General features: G+C 24.4%; 3 protein-coding genes and 1 pseudogene across 3 annotated transcripts; all 4 read right to left on the reverse strand.

Moving 5' to 3' along the window:
* Positions 1-291: 291 nt before the first annotated feature.
* LOC112552785 (odorant receptor 43a-like) lies at positions 292-3,128 on the reverse strand. Its single transcript, XM_089077148.1, has 5 exons — positions 2,705-3,128; positions 2,106-2,441; positions 1,007-1,211; positions 641-796; positions 292-557 (listed from the first exon to the last, which is right to left on the reverse strand). The coding sequence occupies exons 1-5, from the start codon at positions 3,112-3,114 to the stop codon at positions 504-506; spliced, it is 1,161 nt and encodes a 386-aa protein (XP_088933274.1). The 5' UTR covers positions 3,115-3,128; the 3' UTR covers positions 292-503.
* A 6,239-nt stretch (positions 3,129-9,367) lies between these two features.
* Positions 9,368-11,466, reverse strand: LOC112552784 (odorant receptor 46a-like). The gene is given in 3 exon segments (XM_089076063.1): positions 9,368-9,818; positions 10,239-10,574; positions 11,099-11,466. Coding segments are annotated over 3 exon segments (1,149 nt in total). The 5' UTR covers positions 11,461-11,466.
* Positions 11,467-12,518: 1,052 nt separating this feature from the next.
* Positions 12,519-15,339, reverse strand: LOC105429293 (4-vinylanisole receptor-like). The gene is made up of 4 exons (XM_089077150.1): positions 14,810-15,339; positions 13,998-14,333; positions 13,330-13,531; positions 12,519-13,266 (listed from the first exon to the last, which is right to left on the reverse strand). The coding sequence occupies exons 1-4, from the start codon at positions 15,169-15,171 to the stop codon at positions 13,078-13,080; spliced, it is 1,089 nt and encodes a 362-aa protein (XP_088933276.1). The 5' UTR covers positions 15,172-15,339; the 3' UTR covers positions 12,519-13,077.
* A 586-nt stretch (positions 15,340-15,925) lies between these two features.
* LOC148936649 (putative odorant receptor 85d) lies at positions 15,926-19,089 on the reverse strand (annotated as a pseudogene).
* Positions 19,090-19,992: the final 903 nt, after the last annotated feature.

A 19,992-nucleotide genomic window follows, 5' to 3' on the forward strand; every position in this document is an offset into this window, starting at 1 on the left:
CTTATACTAATATTCTTATCAAAAAGATAATGATTGAATATTATGTGAAAATAACAAATGTTCCTTCAAGAGTATTAGATAAGTGCAATATTAAAAACGTAATATTACGTTTATTTTGAAGTTAATTGTAAATTGGAAGATATTATATAGGTATATATGTGACATTTATAAAATATAACGCTTATTTTATCAATGAATAAATATTGAACTGTGTCACGCGTAAGGAAAAAACGAAGAACATTATCATTGATACACACAAAAAACGATAATTTTGTTATAATTATATTTATATACATTTATTGTAGACAATCATCTATAATTTACTTATATCTTAGCTTATTTAATCATTTCTCTACTAATTATTATTTAATATACTTTAACAATTTTGTAATATTTTTTCTCAAAAGCTTTTTATTGGCATTAATTAATTATTCTCAGTATTGAAAATATAAATATAACAATATTGCAAAATAACAATTTTCACTCTTGTATTATCTTATTATCTATTTCCGCGATTGTATTAACACATTAAAAAGCGAATATGATGTTTTAAGTACCTAAGTAATAATACAATTAATGATGAATTTATTAAGCAAATTGTATGTTTATTACATAGAAAAAATTAATTTGCCATACAAACCGTTACAAAAGAATCAAGATTTACTGGTATAATATCTGCGCTGGTAAATTCGATTGGTATTGTTGCGCGATTCATAATCATTAAAAGACCTTTCTTTATATTGTTGCTAAATATCGTCCATTCCATTTTAAAAATACTCTCTGATAATTGCAGACTCTATACATAAAATTATAATAAATTATATATATATATATATTATACATTATGATATAATTTAAATTATATATTATATTATTTTCTTACATATATTTTTTTCTGCTTGTACTATTAAATATAATATTAGTTATATAATTTTTTTTTAATAATAAATTGGTTGATATAACTATGAAACAAAGATTAGTTATTATACCTATTAGTTATAATTACCTTTAATTTGATTTCATTGCCAAACCAGCAGTAATAAAAAATCGGTGCCATGGTGCTCGCCACAACCATAATATCCTCTATATAAGAAATAGTGCTGGACGATTTGAAAGCCATATGAATCAAGTTGTAGCACATTACCACTATGATCATCAAGAACTCACCAGGAATTATTTTGCCAAATATATCGTTTAGCATATATGCATATCTAAGATTATAAAAAAACATTTTCAATTTATCGACCGAATTTTTAGTCAATGAATTTACATACATTTAACTATAGTTATTGTATATATTATTTATGTTATTTAATAAACACAGTAATTATTTTTATAAATCTAATAATTTTTATAAATCTAATAATTCTATTATAGAAATAATGGAATTGTTTAATCCTAAATTCTAAAACACTAAGCTTTTTCTTTAAATTCATTTATTTTATGCATTTTTAGAGCATATATTTAAGAAGAATACAAATAAATTGCACAAAATGTGCTGCGCACAAAATTTGCTACTAATTTAATTTTTTTATGTAAATTATAATTTTCAATTGAAAATATGGATTGTAGAAAAAATTGAAAAAAATTAAAAAATTAGATATTATTCAACTTATATCAAAAGAAAGAGAGAGATTAACCCTTCCTTTATGGAACATGTGACTGCGAGTATGATTTCTCTGTATAGAGCAATCCGTCGCGAATATTTATATTTTGCGTAGATAGAATGAAATGTGCGAAGAGATAATATTATGTAGATAAAGTGAAATATGTAAAAAAACGATTTTTTATTATAACACTTCCTTATTATTGTTGTTGTTGTTGTTGTTGTTGTGTTGTATAAATATTACACTGACGAACGGAAAAAAATATAAAATCTATTTTTAATGCGTAATTAACCCGATATATATTAATAAAATCAAAAGATTCACTATGGATTATTATTATCGCAGAATTATTATTATCTGATCGTCGACTAGAGACGGCGCCAGTATTCATGATTCACCATATGGATGCCGACTATAGCCGGCGTTAAGAATGAAAGAGGTGATAAGAATATATTTGTTTCAAAAAAACATGTAGTATTTTAGAGTCAAAAAACTTACTCAAATATACGTATGTGGTGTCGTACACAATCGCGCAGATTTCCTCGATTATTCGCGATGTTTGATAAACGGTGCTCTAAAATCTCGATCTGGCAGCAAATGTGTAACAATAATCCACAAATTAAGTTGTCACATGTAGGATGGACAAGACCGATACATATTAAAGCCATTATCTGATGAGTATATGCGAGATAAAATAGCGAAGATATTGAGTAGTCAAACGGTAACCATGCTCTGTACATTAAAGTCCCATTCTTGAGATCCGTGAATAATGAAATTAAAATCATATAAGAGGCAGTTATCAAGACGAGAATTATATAACATAATGTATTATTTCTATAAAATGAAAATCATAAAATATTTATTTATTTAGGAAAGTTTTATTATTATTATTTTATAGTTATTATGATTAAAATATTATTCTATGACAACTACGTTAATGTAGCGTTATTATAGTAATATTAAAATGTTAAATGTATACAATTAAAATTATTACGTTATGAAACGTAATACATATATAAACAATACGTATTATATAAAACATACAAAATAATACACACTTATATATAGATTAGATTGTAGATAAAAAAATAACTTACGTTACTCTCTTATCAAATTTCTCTCGAATAATATTTTCATCTATATCCATCGGTTTGAATGGCTTTTCAATGAGATTATCAATTAATATTGTAATATTATCATGATTTATTCGTATAATAATTGCCTTATAGCACGCCAGAAGCGAAATTAGGGCATTGAACAAGGCGTCGCCAAATGTGTCACTGTCATCGGCATTCAACACCATCTCCATGATTTGGGTTATTGCAAATATGTACAATATTAAAATTATCGACGCTGTGTAAGCATTATATATTATATGTCTAAACAACGATGTCCACGATGTTGGTCGCCAACATCCTGCGACCGCTAAAACCGTGAGCGTAAATTTCAACACAGGCATTTCGCTTTTCTTTCCAACATCACTTTTCAACATCCACTTGCCCAACATCAATCACTGTTTTGATTAATGTATTCACTTATTTACTACGAGCTTTAGTTATTATGATAATGTACCGTTAATAGATCGGCTTTTCAATTGTATATGCGTGCATGATATTTACAATATTATTGAGAAATATTTTATTAAAAGATATTAATTTGTTTATCTCTGTAATTGCTAGCTAGTTGTATTATACCCATGTATGACAATAATTATACGAATATTAATACGAATATAAAGATTTATTAATAGTAATAAAATAAATAAATAAAAAGTAGTAAAAAATCTAATTTCTATTATTACAACAATATTACAACATTTATTTAAAATATTCTTTTGTTTTACTCATTAAACTTACGAAAATTTTGAACGACTTGTTTAAACAATTTATTGAAACTTCGAAACTTTGGATCAAATATTCGTTGTACGTTATGTGACAAGTTAAACGATGTTATAGGAAAGGGAACAACAATATCATAATGTCTATAGTCTCTCAATTCAATAACGATATTCGTCCAATCCCTCTTCATATGAAGTATCTATGTCATTATCATAATAACAGAGAGCTTACGATTGTCTCTCTTATGAAATAATATTCTCATGAATTGAAAAGTGACATTCTTACGAAATAATATTTTTATTATGAAATTGCGTAATGTACTGTTATTTTTGCGAAGAAAAATTGAATAAAAGAAGAAACCAGATATGTAGTATAGATATAGAAAAATATATTCTTCAAATTATCATTCATAGATCAATAGCCGTGTAGTATTTTCAAGATGCTTGATACAATTTTTTCTTTGTCTTTTTTTTCCGTCTGTATTACGAAATATCTTATTTATCGACAATATAGCAAGATTGTCCTATATGGTGAAAAATGAATTTCTCAAATTTCAGGTAACAACGCGACTCACCTATATGTTAATATTATCCATAGACATTATTATGTGCTGTTACAAGCTGCATCACATTTCGTCTTATCTATAATATTATTATGTATGATGTTGTGATACTATATTTGGGATGAATTTTTCTTGAATTTGCTATGTCTTGTTGAATATAAAGAGAATAAAGAAAATACTTTTACAAAGAAGATCTCTTAAGTTTTATGTAATAAATAGTTATAATAGTATTGTAATAATAGTTATAATATTATTGAAATTCTGAAAATCTGATTTATGAAAAACTTATAATTTTATAAAATCTTATAATTTTAGACAAAAATATTTTTCATAGAATTTCTATTTTAATAATTATTTTATTATTCATTATTGTAATAAAAAATTTATGCAATAATATTTATTGTAAAAATAAAAGCATTTGACACTTGATATATTAAATATATCTTGATATATAAATTTTGTAACCTTTGTTTTTTTAATAATATATATCAAAACACTTATAAAATATAGAAAAACAGTGTCATACATATATATACATATATTTTTACAACTATTAAACAGTGTTATCTATATCTAACAATTATCTTATTAGAATTATTTAGAATTTATTATGCAACTTATTAGAATTATTATGCACTTAATCAAAGACATGTTTTATTTCACTTAACTTTCTATTCTTATTCTTGCATCCGCATCAATAAATTATAAACAGAATATGATGTTTTAAGTAACTGAAATAATAAAAGATATTTAAATATAACAAAATATGTTATAATATATTATAACATATTTTTAAAAACATAATATATAATTATCATAAAAAAAGAATTTATTATAAATACATTAATATTTATAAATAGATAAATAACAATATACTCAAATTTACAAAAGTGATAAATTTATATTATTATTTGTTAATACAACTTTTTTATCAATATTATAATATTATAAACAATAATAACATTTTAAATATTATACTTGTTTTTATTAAAATTTTATATATTAAAATAAATGTTTTTATATTGACCGCTACAAAAGAATCCAAATTTATAGTCAAGATATACAGTAGAAATTTCAATGGGTATCATTGCACGTTTCATGATTATCAACAAATTTCTTTTAACATGATTATTCAAAATTGACCACTCCATTTGAAAAATCTGTTAATTCGAGACTCTGCAGAATAATACGTAAAATATCATATTCATAGATTTTTTTAATGACTGATTTAATTATATATATATATATATATATATATATATATATATATATATATATATATGTGTGTGTGTATGTATGTATATACCGTTGATTTGACTTTGTTTCCAAATCAACAGTAATAAATATTTGTGTCAGCATACAGCTTGTATACATAATTAATGGATTTGATTTACGTTCAAAGTCGATTTGGTCAATTGAAATAAAATTAGAGCAAATTACCATCATACTTGCCATAAACTGGAATCCAATTATTTTTATAAATTCTACCATCTGTATATTTATCATCTGTGCAAACCTGAAATTAAACTTCTGATTTTAAAGGTATTCCGAGCTATACCGAACAAATAAAGTTTATAAACGATAAATAAATTATGACTGTAGTACTAAAAGTCATGATACATGAGTGGACTAATTAATAGATAAATGCATAATAAAACGCTAATAAAAATATTTGGAACAAAAAGTCTATAAACAATTTAAACAATTACATTCAAACGATAATGATAAAATATATTTTGAAAATTTTACAATGCACTTTATTTTGGCATAACAGAATATCTTAAATTTTTTTAATAAATAAATTATATAAATTTATTATATAGAGTGTCTGATTTCTAATAATCAGGTACACCGCTTGTATACAGATAAAGCAGGATCAAACTGAGCAGAAAAGTCCTTTATTATTTTGCAATTTTTACACTTAATAACTCATTACTAATTGCAAAAATGACAGAGGACTTTTCTCTCGTCGAGGACTTCCTTAGAGGACTTTTGATCGTTTTATCTGCATACAAGCGGTGTACTATTACAAACTCTGTGGAATCATACAGTTTTTATATTAAGAAAATATACGACTTTCATCAAAATTCTAAATAATTCATACGTAGCAACTGAATGATATACATATATAATTTTCTAGCTTTAAAATATGATAACTAACTCAAAAATTCGATTACGATGGCGTATGCAGTAACCCATAGTGATTTGATTGTTTAAAATTTTCTTCAGGCGATATTCCAAGATTTGACAACAAATGTGCATTAAGAATCCGCATATAAGAGCATCTATTGCGACAATAGCGCAATGACATGCACTTAACATTTGTAGAGCATATATAAAACAAAATGCCATATAAGATGAATAATCATGATATCCATTCTCTATACGTTAATTTTCTATATTTAAAATCAACAATAACATCAAACGTGCATGTTGTTTTAATCAAAATTATAACGTAACGTATAACGTAATGTGTTGTTCCTAGAAAGTAATTAAAGAAATTATATTCATATTATACTTCTAAGGTTAGCTATAATTTGAAATATTTTTGAGGAAATCTGTATTATTCTTTATAGCAGATAATATATTATAATTTAATAATAATTTAATTAAATTTTATTTTATTATAAATTAAGAAATTATTATAAATTAAGAATTAATTTATTCTTAAAATATACATAACTTTCTATTTGCAATTTTTTCATAATTTAAATATTATTTTTAAAATTATTTAATATATTTTAAATACATTTATAAAAAGTACATAATATAAATATATTAATAATATTAATAATATTAAAATTAAATTAAAAACAGCATGATGTTCAACAAAAATTTAAAAGCTATTTTTAATTTGAAATATATTTATCGTTATATTATTACTTATTATTACTTATTATTACTTATTATTATTACTTATTATTTTATCATATCGTCGTCGAATTTTCATTTTACTTAAATCTACAATGGTTTAAACGGCTCTTCGATAAGAGAGTTAATTAGTGCTTCTATGTTCTCATAGTTTAATCACATGATAAACATTTTACAGCAGACGAAGTCAACATCATATTTAAATTATTAGTAAAGTCATCAGGATTGTCAGAACAATGTTCATAAATTACGAATATGTATAACATACTAAATACATATAATCTGTAGATATTATAAACTGTTCGTTTAAACAAAGATGTCCACGGAAAGCATTCAACGACCATAATAATCTTATATGAAAATTTTAAAACATGCATTATATTAGAACTAATTAAATTAAAAAGAATCAAAGAGGCAATACATATGATAGAATTTAATTAAAAAGCATATTATCAATTTTATTACTAATTATGACAATCTTTGAACAATATTCATTATTCTCAGGAACTTTAGCTTGATAGAATCTCCGTACAAAAAGTATGATGAGATAACATAACGCCAAAGATGCACTATAGAATGTTTATAGATTCATAATATTCTTACTATCTAATAACATTCTACCTGCTTCTGCATATGTAATATCTGCTTCTTTATTATATTAAATTTACAAACAATTGTCTTTAATGTAATATTTCCGTAAAATAATTGGTAGAAAATTAATACTGCGCAATTTTTGTTAGACAGAAGCTATAATATTATTATTATATAGAGATAAACAATAGAGTTACTATACAGCAAAAAAAGGAAAAATATTCTCCAAAGATTTATCAATAAGGTATGAGATGCAAACGTCGACAATATTGATGTATATTTGTTTGATATATGTTTCTTATTGATATATAAAATATTTTATTTTGTAATCTTCTTTGCTTCGACATTCTGATATTGATTCTTTTATGCAACATAAACAAGCAAAGGAGTCGCATTAAAGGTACATGCTCATGTCATGTCAAGACTGTAATTATATAGAATTTAGAATAAAAGAATTTAATTAGAAATGAATTTAGTTGGAAATTAATTTTAAAAGAATTTAAATTATTAACATCGATTTTCTGTATATATTTTAATAAACTACAGTCTTCTTTTTCTTCTATGATTCTTTTCTTATTTTTTTAATAACTCATATAAAAATTAAAGTAAAATTATAAAAATTATTAAAGATTTGTGCGTGTGTTTTTTTATTTTACATAAATTTATTAGAAAATATAAAAAAAAATATAAAAATATAAAAAATATAGAAAATATAAAAAAATATAAAATCTGAATGTATTTTATTAAAATATGCAAATTGGATGCTAATATCAGATTTTAACTTCTTTTTTCATATTTTTTCTAACATAATAACATTCTGAAATGAAAAAAAAAATCTATACCAAGTATATATATATATATATATATATATATATATATATAACATTTTAAATAAAATAAGCTGTTGCGAGTGGCGCAACACTGAACAGCATCGTGCGATATATTTGATTTTCAGTAACATTACTATATTATTAAAAAACACATATTATATTTTAACTTAATTAAAAGAAGAATAATGAGCGCCAAGCCGATTACACTACGTAATCAGGTAAGGACGCTGACACGCGATAACACCGTGTCGAAACACTGACTGAAAACACGAGGATACGCCAAGGCCGCAAAACCGCGTATACGAGCACGAGCACCGATAAAAGGGAAGCGAAGGTGGATAAGGCGGTCTGTCCGCAAATAGCGTCTGCCCGTAAAATTGCGTCCGTCTCACAAGTGAAGTAAACGTCCATCTGTAAACGTCCGCCGACCATTGAGGTTCGCGTTGAGTTCCGAGTTAAGTTGTAAACTAACGATATACATAAGTATTCTTTTAAATAAACGGTTTTATAATATAAAAGTGAAGTGTAGTCAGTGAAGACAGAAACAGTATTCTTCCACATCCTGCTCCTGTATATCGGCTGTCCTCCTGGCACTTCCCAAAAGAAACACCTCCCCGCTGGGATTAGAATCCCCCTCGTGTCCGAGTGGCATAACAAAATATAAAACGTTAGAATTATATTCGACAATGTAATCTCATTATATTTTTTTTATAATTACACAAAATAAATAGGAAAATTATTTTGTTAAGAAATATCACGTATGTATTTTTATTTCTAATATTACTGTACCCGCAATAAATTATAAACAGAATATGATGTTTTGAGCAACTGAAATGATAAAACGTTATTTAAGATTATTATACATGATAAAATTTATATATAAATACATAATAATTTATATTATTAAATTTCTAAATTGTTTTTAAATATAATTACAAACAAACATTTAATAAAGCAATTTATTTAATAAAGCTTATTTAATAAAGCAATTTTTATAGTATAAATATAATTAAAATTATAAATATTGACAGTTTATAAACAATTATTTGGAAAGATTATTGTACATAACTACATTAAGATAAATTTTTTTGTACTAACTGCTACAAAAGAGTCCAAATTTATAGTTAAGATATATATAGTAGAAATTTCAATTGGTATCATTGCACGTTTCATAATTATAATGAGACTTTTTTTAACAGCATTATTCAAAGCTGTCCATTCCATTTGAAAAATATTGTCCATTAGTTGAAGACTCTGCAGAATAATAATATGTAAAATGTCTTACATATGATTTCTAATGACCTATTTTAGATATACCTTTGATCTGACTTTGTTTCCAAACCAACAATAAATAAATATTTGCGTCAACATACAACTTGTATATATAATTAATGGAATATGATTTACGCTCAAAGCCGATTTAGTCAGTTGATACAAATTGGAGCAAATTACCATTGTACTTGCCATAAATTGAAATCCGATTATTTTTGTAAATCTTATATTAACCATTCGCGTATACCTGTAATTAATTTTTTAGTTCAGAATGCTGTAATACTTGTATATCAAATAAACAAAATTTACACACAGTCATTACAACTGATAAATATACTTTATAATTATTTTTCGTACTTTAAAAATTATGAATGAAATTATACAGATTAAATTAATAATACATTAACAAAGTGCTAATAAAAATATTTATTATAGCAATAAAAGTAGAAAATAATAATAGGAATATGTATCTTAAACCTTTTTTTCACAATATCTTAATAATTCTTTACCTAAAATTTTAGATTTTTTGCAATAGTTAAAATAAGGGATAAGAAATTTGAGAAAGAAAAAATAACTGTAATCACACGATTGTTAAATAATATTTATAAGAGTAATGCTAAATGATATATAAATTTTAAAAAATGTGTTAAAAGATATGTTAACTAACTCAAAAATCCGATTGTGATGGCGTACGCAATAATCCAAAGTAAGCTGATTATTTAGGATTTTCTTTAGACGATATTCCAAAATTTCGATCTGGCAACATATATGCATTATGAGTCCACACAGAAGAGTATCGCAAGCGACATTTACACTAGCGCTGTGAAATGTGGTTATCATTTGTTGAGCGTAGGTTAAACAATAAGTCATGTAAGACGAATAATTATATGGCACCCATTCTCTGTATGTTAATCTTCTGTTTTTGAAGTCAGTTAAAAACGATACCACAGCATTGAGTGAACATGATATTCCAACCAAAGTCATATAACGTAACGTGTTGTTCCTAGAAAGTGATTTAAGAAATTATTATATTTAAAACTAATATTATAAACTTTGATATGAAATATTTAAATATGTAAAAATAAATACATGATTAAATAAAATAATTATGTATTCATTTCTGTAATAGTAATGTATCACTTTTTAATAATATTTGATGATTGATGATTAAGTTTAATTTTATTTTTAATTAATTTATTATTAAATAATGATTTTATTCCGCAAAAATTTTCAAATAATCCTAAAATCTAGATAATAAAAATGAATTTTTAAGTCATATCATGACCTTAAATATGTTTTTTATAAATTGAGCCAATTATGGATGTCTTTCAAAATGTGCTGACGGTATTGAAAACTCTGACCGTATCGTGATATAAATATATAAATTTTCAATCTTTTTCATTACTCAACACATTTCCGCAAACACTTGATGTGTACAATATTAAAATAAAAAAACAAAAAATAAAAAAGATATTTATAGTAGGATAGTGTAAAATAAAATACCATTAAGTGCAAAGATATATTTACCGTATTATTTTATCATATTGCCGCCGAATTTTCATTTCACTCAAATCTAATGGCTTAAACGGTTCTTCGATAAGACAGTTAATTAACGTCACAATGTTTTCATAGTTTAGCCATACAATAAACATTTTGTAGCATGAAGCAGACATAGTCAACATCATATTTAAATTATCAGTAAAATCATCAGGATTATCAACGTTCAGAATAATGTCCATAAATTGTGACATTGAGGATGTGTATAACATACTAATTACATATAATCTATAGATATTATAAATTGTCCGTTTAAACAAGGATGTCCACGAAAGTGGTCGAAAACATCCAGTGATTATAACGATTGTACGCGTCAATTTTAAAATATGCATTTTTAATTCTTGTTTAATTAAGAAAAAATAAAAAAGATATATATGCAAATATTTGATTATGTGTATTTGAATATATATTGTCAACTTTCTGTGATATTAGTTGTGATAAAAATTTTTAAAAGATTCGCAACAATATATGTCTCTATCTTTAACTTGACTTAAAATTTCTATCACATGATAAAAAAAAATCATATAATATTGTTTCAAGAGGGTGAAACGATGAATATCTATAGACATTCAATACTATTCTACAGAGACAATATTTCTTGTCAATGATATTCCCTCTCTTCTTTTGCATATTTAATATCTGTATCTTTGTAGTACAAAATTTGCAATAATACGTCTCCAATATTACGTTTCAAAAACATATAAATGATAGCTGATTAAAATTACTTCTATCTGCAACTTTTATTAAATGAAAAATGCTACTTTTATTTCTATATCTAAATCTAGAGGAAATTCTAATGTAACTGAAAAGAGAGAATGCATTCTTTACCAATAGTTTACTAAGAACGTATGAGTTATGAATAATCGCCTTACATGTTATTTATCGACATATTAGTTACATATTTTATTTATTATCTTTATCTAGAGACAAAGAGAGAATATCGAGCATATTGCTCAGTATTGATTTCTACATACGCAATATAATTCAGTAGGAAGCAGTCCATATTAAAAATATACTTTATAAGATTACTGTCAAATAGGTAGAAAAAACAAATCAAGAAACTTAGCAACAGCTAAATTTTTATAATATTATTTTATGTGCAACGCAATACAATTATGTCTATCTGATGTATCTGTTATCCGTATATAAGATATTTTATTTATCTTTTTTATTTTGATCCAATCTTGATATTGATTCCTACATGCAACATAAACAAGCAAGGAAGTATTGTATTATCTGCATATACTAAGTAAACATACAGTAGTAAACTATAATCTTCTTCATCTTTTTCTTTAATAACACTATTTTTTACCGTTTCTCTAATAATTCTACATATAAAATTATTAAAGTAAAGTTATAAAAACATTTTATTGAATATATGCATGTTTCTTACTTTATATCAATTTATTTAAAAATATAAAAATATAAACCTGTATTTTATTAAAATATACAAAATTGAACAATTGCTAACATCAAATTTTAACTTTTTCTTTATATTTTTTTCTGATATATAATAAGTTTGAAATATAAAAATCAATGTTAAGTATATATATATAACATTTATTTTAAATAAAATAAATATAAAATATTAAGATTTTTGTCGATAACAATTATCTTTTTCTTTTACACTATACATAAAATAAATGGGAAAATCATTTTGTTATTTAAGTAATATTGTACTACATATTTTCCTATTTCTAATATTACTGTACTCGCATCAATAAATTGTAAACAGAATATGATGTTTTAAGTAACTGAAATGATAAGAAAGCATTTAAAATTATTAAAAATGTGATAATATTTATATATAAAAAATAATAATTAATATTAGCATATTTCTAGACTGCTTAAACATATAAGTAAACAATTTAATAAAGAAATTTTTATCATATCATGAAAATTATAAATACTGGTAGTTTATTAAAGACCTATTTGAATTAATTATTGCATTACTCAATTAAGATAAATTTTTTTATACTAACTGCTACAAAAGAGTCCAAATTTATGGTCAAAATATATATAGTAGAAATTTCAATGGGTATTATTGCACGTTTCATAATTATTATAAGGCCTTTTTTAACAGTATTGTTCAAAATTGGCCATTCCATTTGAAAAATATTTGCCGTTAGTTGAAGGCTCTGCAGAATAATATGTAAAATATATTATTTATGATTTCTAATGATCTATTTTATTACATATACCTTTGATCTGACTTTGTTTCCAAACCAGCAATAAATAAATATTTGTGTCAGCATACAGCTTGTATACATAATTAATGTAACATGATTTGCGCTCAAAGTCGACTTGGTTAATTGATATAAATTGGAGCAAATCACCATCGTACTTGCTATAAATTGAAATCCGACTATTTTTGTAAATCTCATATTCACCATCTGTGCATACCTGCAATTAAGTTTTCAATTTTGTAATATTTGTATATCAAGATATTATAAAAGCAATTATATTATTATTACTGATAAATAAGATTTAACAAGAACAATTATACTGTCATAATTAATAAATACATTCTGTCATTATTTTTCGATTAATTTACAAATTATGAATAAAATTATACATGCTAAATTAACAAATTAACATATTAATAAAGCATAGAAATACTTATAATTGCAATAATAGTAGAAACTGATAATAATAATGTGTGATATAATATTTTTATATAAAATTTCTTTAAAGCATTTTAATTATTTTTATTTTATTGCTTTAAAATTCCAAATTTATTACAATAGTGAAAATAGGGATAAAAAAATAAAAAGGAGAATATGACTTTAATCATATAGTTTTGTTAAATAATACTTCTAACAGAATACAAAATGCTAAATAAGTTTATAACATTAATATAGTAACTAACTCAAAAATTCGATTGTGATGGCGTACGCAATAACCCAGAGTAAATTGATTATTCAGGACTTTCTTTAGACGATATTCCAATATCTCGATCTGACAACATATGTGCATTAAGAATCCACATAAGAGAGTATCACAACCGATATTTACACAAGCACAGTGCATTGAGCTTATCATTTGCTGAGCGTACGTTAAAGAATAAGTCATATAAGATGAATAATTATATGGCACCCATTCTCTATATGTTAATTTCTTGTGTCTAAAGTCAGTAAACAACGACACTAAGGACATAAATAAACATGTTGTTCCAACCAAACTCGTATAACGTAACGTATTGTTCCTAAGAAGATAATTTAAGAAATTATTATATTTGAAAACTTGGCATAAAATAATGTTTATTTTTTGTAATAGTAAAATATTACTTTTTAATAATATTATTGATAATTAAATGTAATTTAATTTTAAATTAATTTCTTATCAAATTATTTACAAATTTATTTTACACATTCTTAAATATCCTAAATAATAAAACAAAAATTAATTTCTAAGTGAAATCATAATTTTAAATATATTTTTTAAAGGTATAACTACAGAATTTCGAATGCGTTTCGAAATATGGTAATAGAATTTTTGGATTGAAAATTTAAAGTATATCATAACGTAATTATATAGATTTTTAATTGTCTTCATTACTTCATTACTTCAGCATTTCGACACTCTATATGTACAATATTAAAATAAAAAAATAAAAAAATATCTATAATAGAATAAAAATTGATAAAAGACAAAAGATTATTAAATAAAAAGTATACTTACCTTATTATTTTATCATATTGTCGTCGAATTTTTATCTCACCCAAGTCTAAAGGTTTAAACGGCTCTTCGATAAGATAGTTAATTAACGCCGTAATATTCTTATAATTTAACCATATAATGAATATCTTACAGCTTGCAGCAGATGAAGTCAACATCATATTTAAAGTATCAGTGAAATCATCAGGATTCTTAACATTTAATACAATGTCCATAAATTGTGATAATGAGAACGTATATAACATACTAATTATATATAATCTGTAGATATTGTAAATTATCCGTTTAAACGAAGATGTCCACGAAAGTGGTCGAAAGCATCCAGCGATTGTAATGATTGTACGCGTCAGTTTTAAAACATGCATTCTTAATTCTTGTTTGTTAAGAAGAAATAAAAAATATATGCACAAATATATTATTATATATATTTCCAACTCTCTATAGTATTAATAGTATTAATTATAGTATTAATATAGTATTAATAGAAATCTTTAAACAGTATTCACAACGATATGTCTCTTACTTTAATTTGACAGAATTTCTATCACATGATAAAAAGGATCATATAACACAGTTTCAAGTTTCAAGAGAGTACACCGATGAATATCTATAGATATTCTATTTTACCGTGATAATATTTCTTGTCAATGGTATTTCCTCTCTTTCTTTGCATATTTAATATCTATAACTTTAGAATACGTTTTTAAAATAATACCTATGCTACTAGATAACTATTAAAATTACTTCTAGCAACTTTTATTAAATAAAAGAAGAAAAATGCTACTTTCATTTCTGTATCTAGATACAAAGAAAATTCTAATATAGCCCAGAAGGGAGAATATATTCTGTACCACTAGTCCAATGAAATATAAATAATCGTCTCTGTATGTCATTTTCTGATATGTAAGATATGTATCATTTGTTACCTTTGGCTTGAGAAACGGCTTATTGACTCCTACATACAATATAGTTGAGTAGGGAGCAGTCTTAAAAATACACTATATAAGATTAGTCGAACAGAAAAAAAGGGGAACTGAGCAACGTCTAAATTTCGATAATGCTTATGCTTTATGCATTCTATACAGTACAATATAATTGTGTACCTTTTTTTAAAAAATGTGATTATTTTTAAGTGCAATTTTTATTACAAAAAATGTACTATTTTTATTTCCATATTTAGAGAAAAATAAAGTTGTATTGTTGTAATACAGTGAAAAAGAAAATTAATTTTTCAAAAATTTGTCAATTGAATATGAAATGTTGTGAATAATCCGCATTATATCTAAATGTTACTGGATATACAAAAATTATTTATTATTGTTTATATTTTAAATCATATCGTTTAATATTAATTTTAATTCACATAACCTAATAGAGCAAGAGAGTAACTTTAAAGGTACATAATTTGTCGAGGAGAAGGATGTGCCAGGAAAAAAACGATAATGATTCGTGTAATCTTTACGCTGAGTTTATTATATTGAAAAGTCCACACACGTAGCGAAAAGTACAGCCCGATGGACCCGATGAGAAAAATAATAACGAGGAATACAGTAAGATAGAGGTAGAGAGATAAATCGCGACATCTCACGATTTACATCGTGGAGTCATAGCGCGATTCACGCTCAACGTATGAGCGCGGAAAACTTGAGCTTCAACATTCCCCATCGTTGTGCAGGAACTAAGAAATCAATCCTAACGGGTTCAAGCATTTGCGATGCTTCGGACCCGTCAAACTCTTCGTAAGTATGTCGGCAACCATGTCTTACGTCGGCACGTAACATTAATACAAAATAAAAAAGACATTAAAAGAATTAAAATATTTTTTCACATTTTATCTGGATGTGCAACTATTTCTTACGTCTTTTTGTATTTGTTAGCATATACTTATACATAGATTTAATGAATTATACCAATGTAGCAATCTTTTACATTTGCTTTTGTACTATTATTCCTGTATTTGTGTTAGCAAATTATATGCAGAATACTTTTATGCAACTGCAATTGTGAATAAGAATTTTTTTAGAATCTATATAAGTAGGAAAATAATATAGAATTAAAATATATAGAATTAAGATTTATATATGTATATCATTGTTCTGCATCTCGTTATTAATTATTAATTATGATGGATATTAATTATAATGCAAATATTATAGTAATATTTTTCTTGGAAATATTAATAAATAAAAAGTAAAAATTTTATTAATTAGAGAAAATAAATTAATATATATTACATTTTATACTAACCACTTCAAAAGAGTTAAGATTTATATTAAGAATGCGTGCACTAAAAAACTCAATAGCATTGCATGATTCATAATTATCAAAAGGCTTTTTTGATTTTATTGTCCAACGTTATCCATTCCATTTCGAAAATACTATTGACCAGTTGAAGACTCTGCAAAAAATTCATTAATATATTTTAACATCATTAACATTAAATATTTTACTTGTTAAGCTTTTTGCCACAATAATTCTAATATATATGTATGTTTAAAATAATTTGGATGATATAAATATGCATACCATCACTTTAAGATTATTTCCAAACCAACAATAGATGAAAATTTGTACAAGTACACAAAAGGTATATGCAAATAATGCAATAAAATTTGCATTCAATGTAGTTTTTACTTAATTGATACAAATTCGAGCACATTACAAATATACTTGTTATAAATTGACTCGCGATTATTCTTGCGAATTTTGCGTTCATCGCGTATGCGTATCTGCAGAAAGAATTTTTTATATTAAACAGTAGAAATTGAAAGTCCATCTGAATATAATACTTGAATTACCTATTTCTATATTAAACATATCGATTTATACATATTTATATTTTATATATATTTATATTTATATTTTAATCTAAAATTAAGTCTAATAGCATTTTTCGCAAAACTAACTTGATTATGTGATGATATTGACGTACACAGTCACGCACAGTATTCTGATCATTTACGATACCTTTTAAACGATATAAAATCGTAATCTCACAACACAGATGTACTAACAAACTAATAATGAGACTGCCACAAACAACATTAATAAGAGATGCAGATAATACGCCTACATATTGACGAATATATGTGAGACAAAATATCACGTATATCACGATAATATCAAAATATCACGAATAATCATATGGTACCCAGCCTTTAAATGTTAATTCCTTTTTTGAAATTTGTCAGTAATGATACCATGACATGGCCTACGCAAGTGACCATGATCAAAATAGCATAATACATTGCGTTGTTCCTAAAAAAAAAATAATTTTATCTTTAATTCGAAAGCCAGAAGTTTATTTTATTTTATAATAAATATTTTATAATAATTATATAATAAAAGAATGTATCTTTCAACATAGAAAACTAATTAATACACATAAATAATACATAAAGTATTAATAATAATAATTTAAGAATAGATAAAAAGTTTTATTAATTATATTAGCTTAATTTATGCAAAAAATTCCATGGAATAAGGTATATATTATTTTCTAAATATTTTATATTCAAAAATTAATATTGTAATTATTGTATCTGTAAGATTTTCATATTTATTTTTATATTTATTTTATGTTTATTTTATATTTATTTTATTCACATTTATATTTAATATTTCATACAAGTGTTAAAAACCAAGCCATAATTTAATAAATCAAAATATGATTTAATAAATTAAGAGATAATCTTGAACTTACTTACTGTATTATTTTGTCAAAATTTCGTCAAAATTTTGATTTTTTTCGGCAAGTGTTACACTGTTTTAAACATTCCTTCAGTCAGATTTTAAATTCTACAAAATCTTCGTAATTCATTCACAGATTGAATATTTTAGCACGCAATAATCATAGCTAACATTGTATATACAATATTAGTAAAATCACTAGGATTATCGACATTCAGCACAATATCCATAAATTGTGTGAATGTGAAGTTGTATATTATACTAATTATTAATAATGTATAGGCATAATATAATGCATGTTTGATGTCGACGAGAATGGTCGTCAGCATCTGGCGATTGCTAGAATCGCAAGTGTAAATTTCAGCACTCGTATTCTTTAAACGACATATCCTGTTCCGAATTCTTTAATAATATACACTTCTTTTTCCGCACAAGAAATTTTTACAATCTAGTTAATCTAGTTTATATATATATATATATATATATATATATATATATATATATACATATATATATCACTATAATCAATTATGTAATCTGCGTTATAATGTATTGAAATACTCTAAGATTCCTTTGATATTGGGTGATAACATTGCTGTCATGCATTAATTACGAATAAACCGAAGAAAAAGACTTTACAATGGCTATAGCTTGTGCAATGCGATTTTTTATTACATTTTTAAAGTAACATTATTGTTTTATTGTGAAAGCAAACCTGAATTGTTTTCCACGAATTGATCTAATCCACGAATTCATTCTTATATTTGTAGATTATATGTTGTAGACAAAATTTATAAAATCTTGATATATTGTCGTATTCACTTATTATAAAATATTATATTCATAATATGTTTCTCTAATTTGTTCTTCTGGCACGTTTTAATTTTGCAATAAGGTATAAATAAATTTTTACAATAAGGTATAAATATTTGAAAAAATATAACACTTTATAAATTTTTGACATTTTTAAAAGATAAAGAAATAAATTTATACATTTATAACAGATTATTAATTTTTGTAAAATATATTATTCATCAATTATTGTTCAGACGTTTGAGTTTCACGCCTAAAATTTATTGTGGCGGTAAAGCGTGGCGCTATTAAAAAAAAAGATGGTTGAGCGCGCGCTAGAAGGGAGTAAGAGTATCAAGCTAGCTATTAAGAAGAAGCCATTGTAAAAAATAAAGGCTGCAATAAATGAGTTTCTTTTATTCAAAAATAATAAGATAAAAAAAATAAGATCAAACGCTATTAATTTAGTTGAGATCGCACGTACGCAAACAAGGATAGAAAAAGAGAGTAACGTGAGTGGCAAAATCACAACGTTGTTGGTCATGTTTTCATAGTTTAGTCATACAATAAACATCTTATAGCATGAAGCAGACATAGTCAACATCATATTTAAATTATCAGTAAAATCATCAAGATTATCAATGTTCAGAATAATGTCCATAAATTGTGACATTGAGAATGTGTAACATTCTAATTACATATAA

Source organism: Pogonomyrmex barbatus, unplaced genomic scaffold (genome assembly GCF_055798465.1).
Source record: "Pogonomyrmex barbatus isolate J1 unplaced genomic scaffold, ASM5579846v1 scaffold2, whole genome shotgun sequence".
NCBI classification, from domain to species: domain Eukaryota; kingdom Metazoa; phylum Arthropoda; class Insecta; order Hymenoptera; family Formicidae; genus Pogonomyrmex; species Pogonomyrmex barbatus.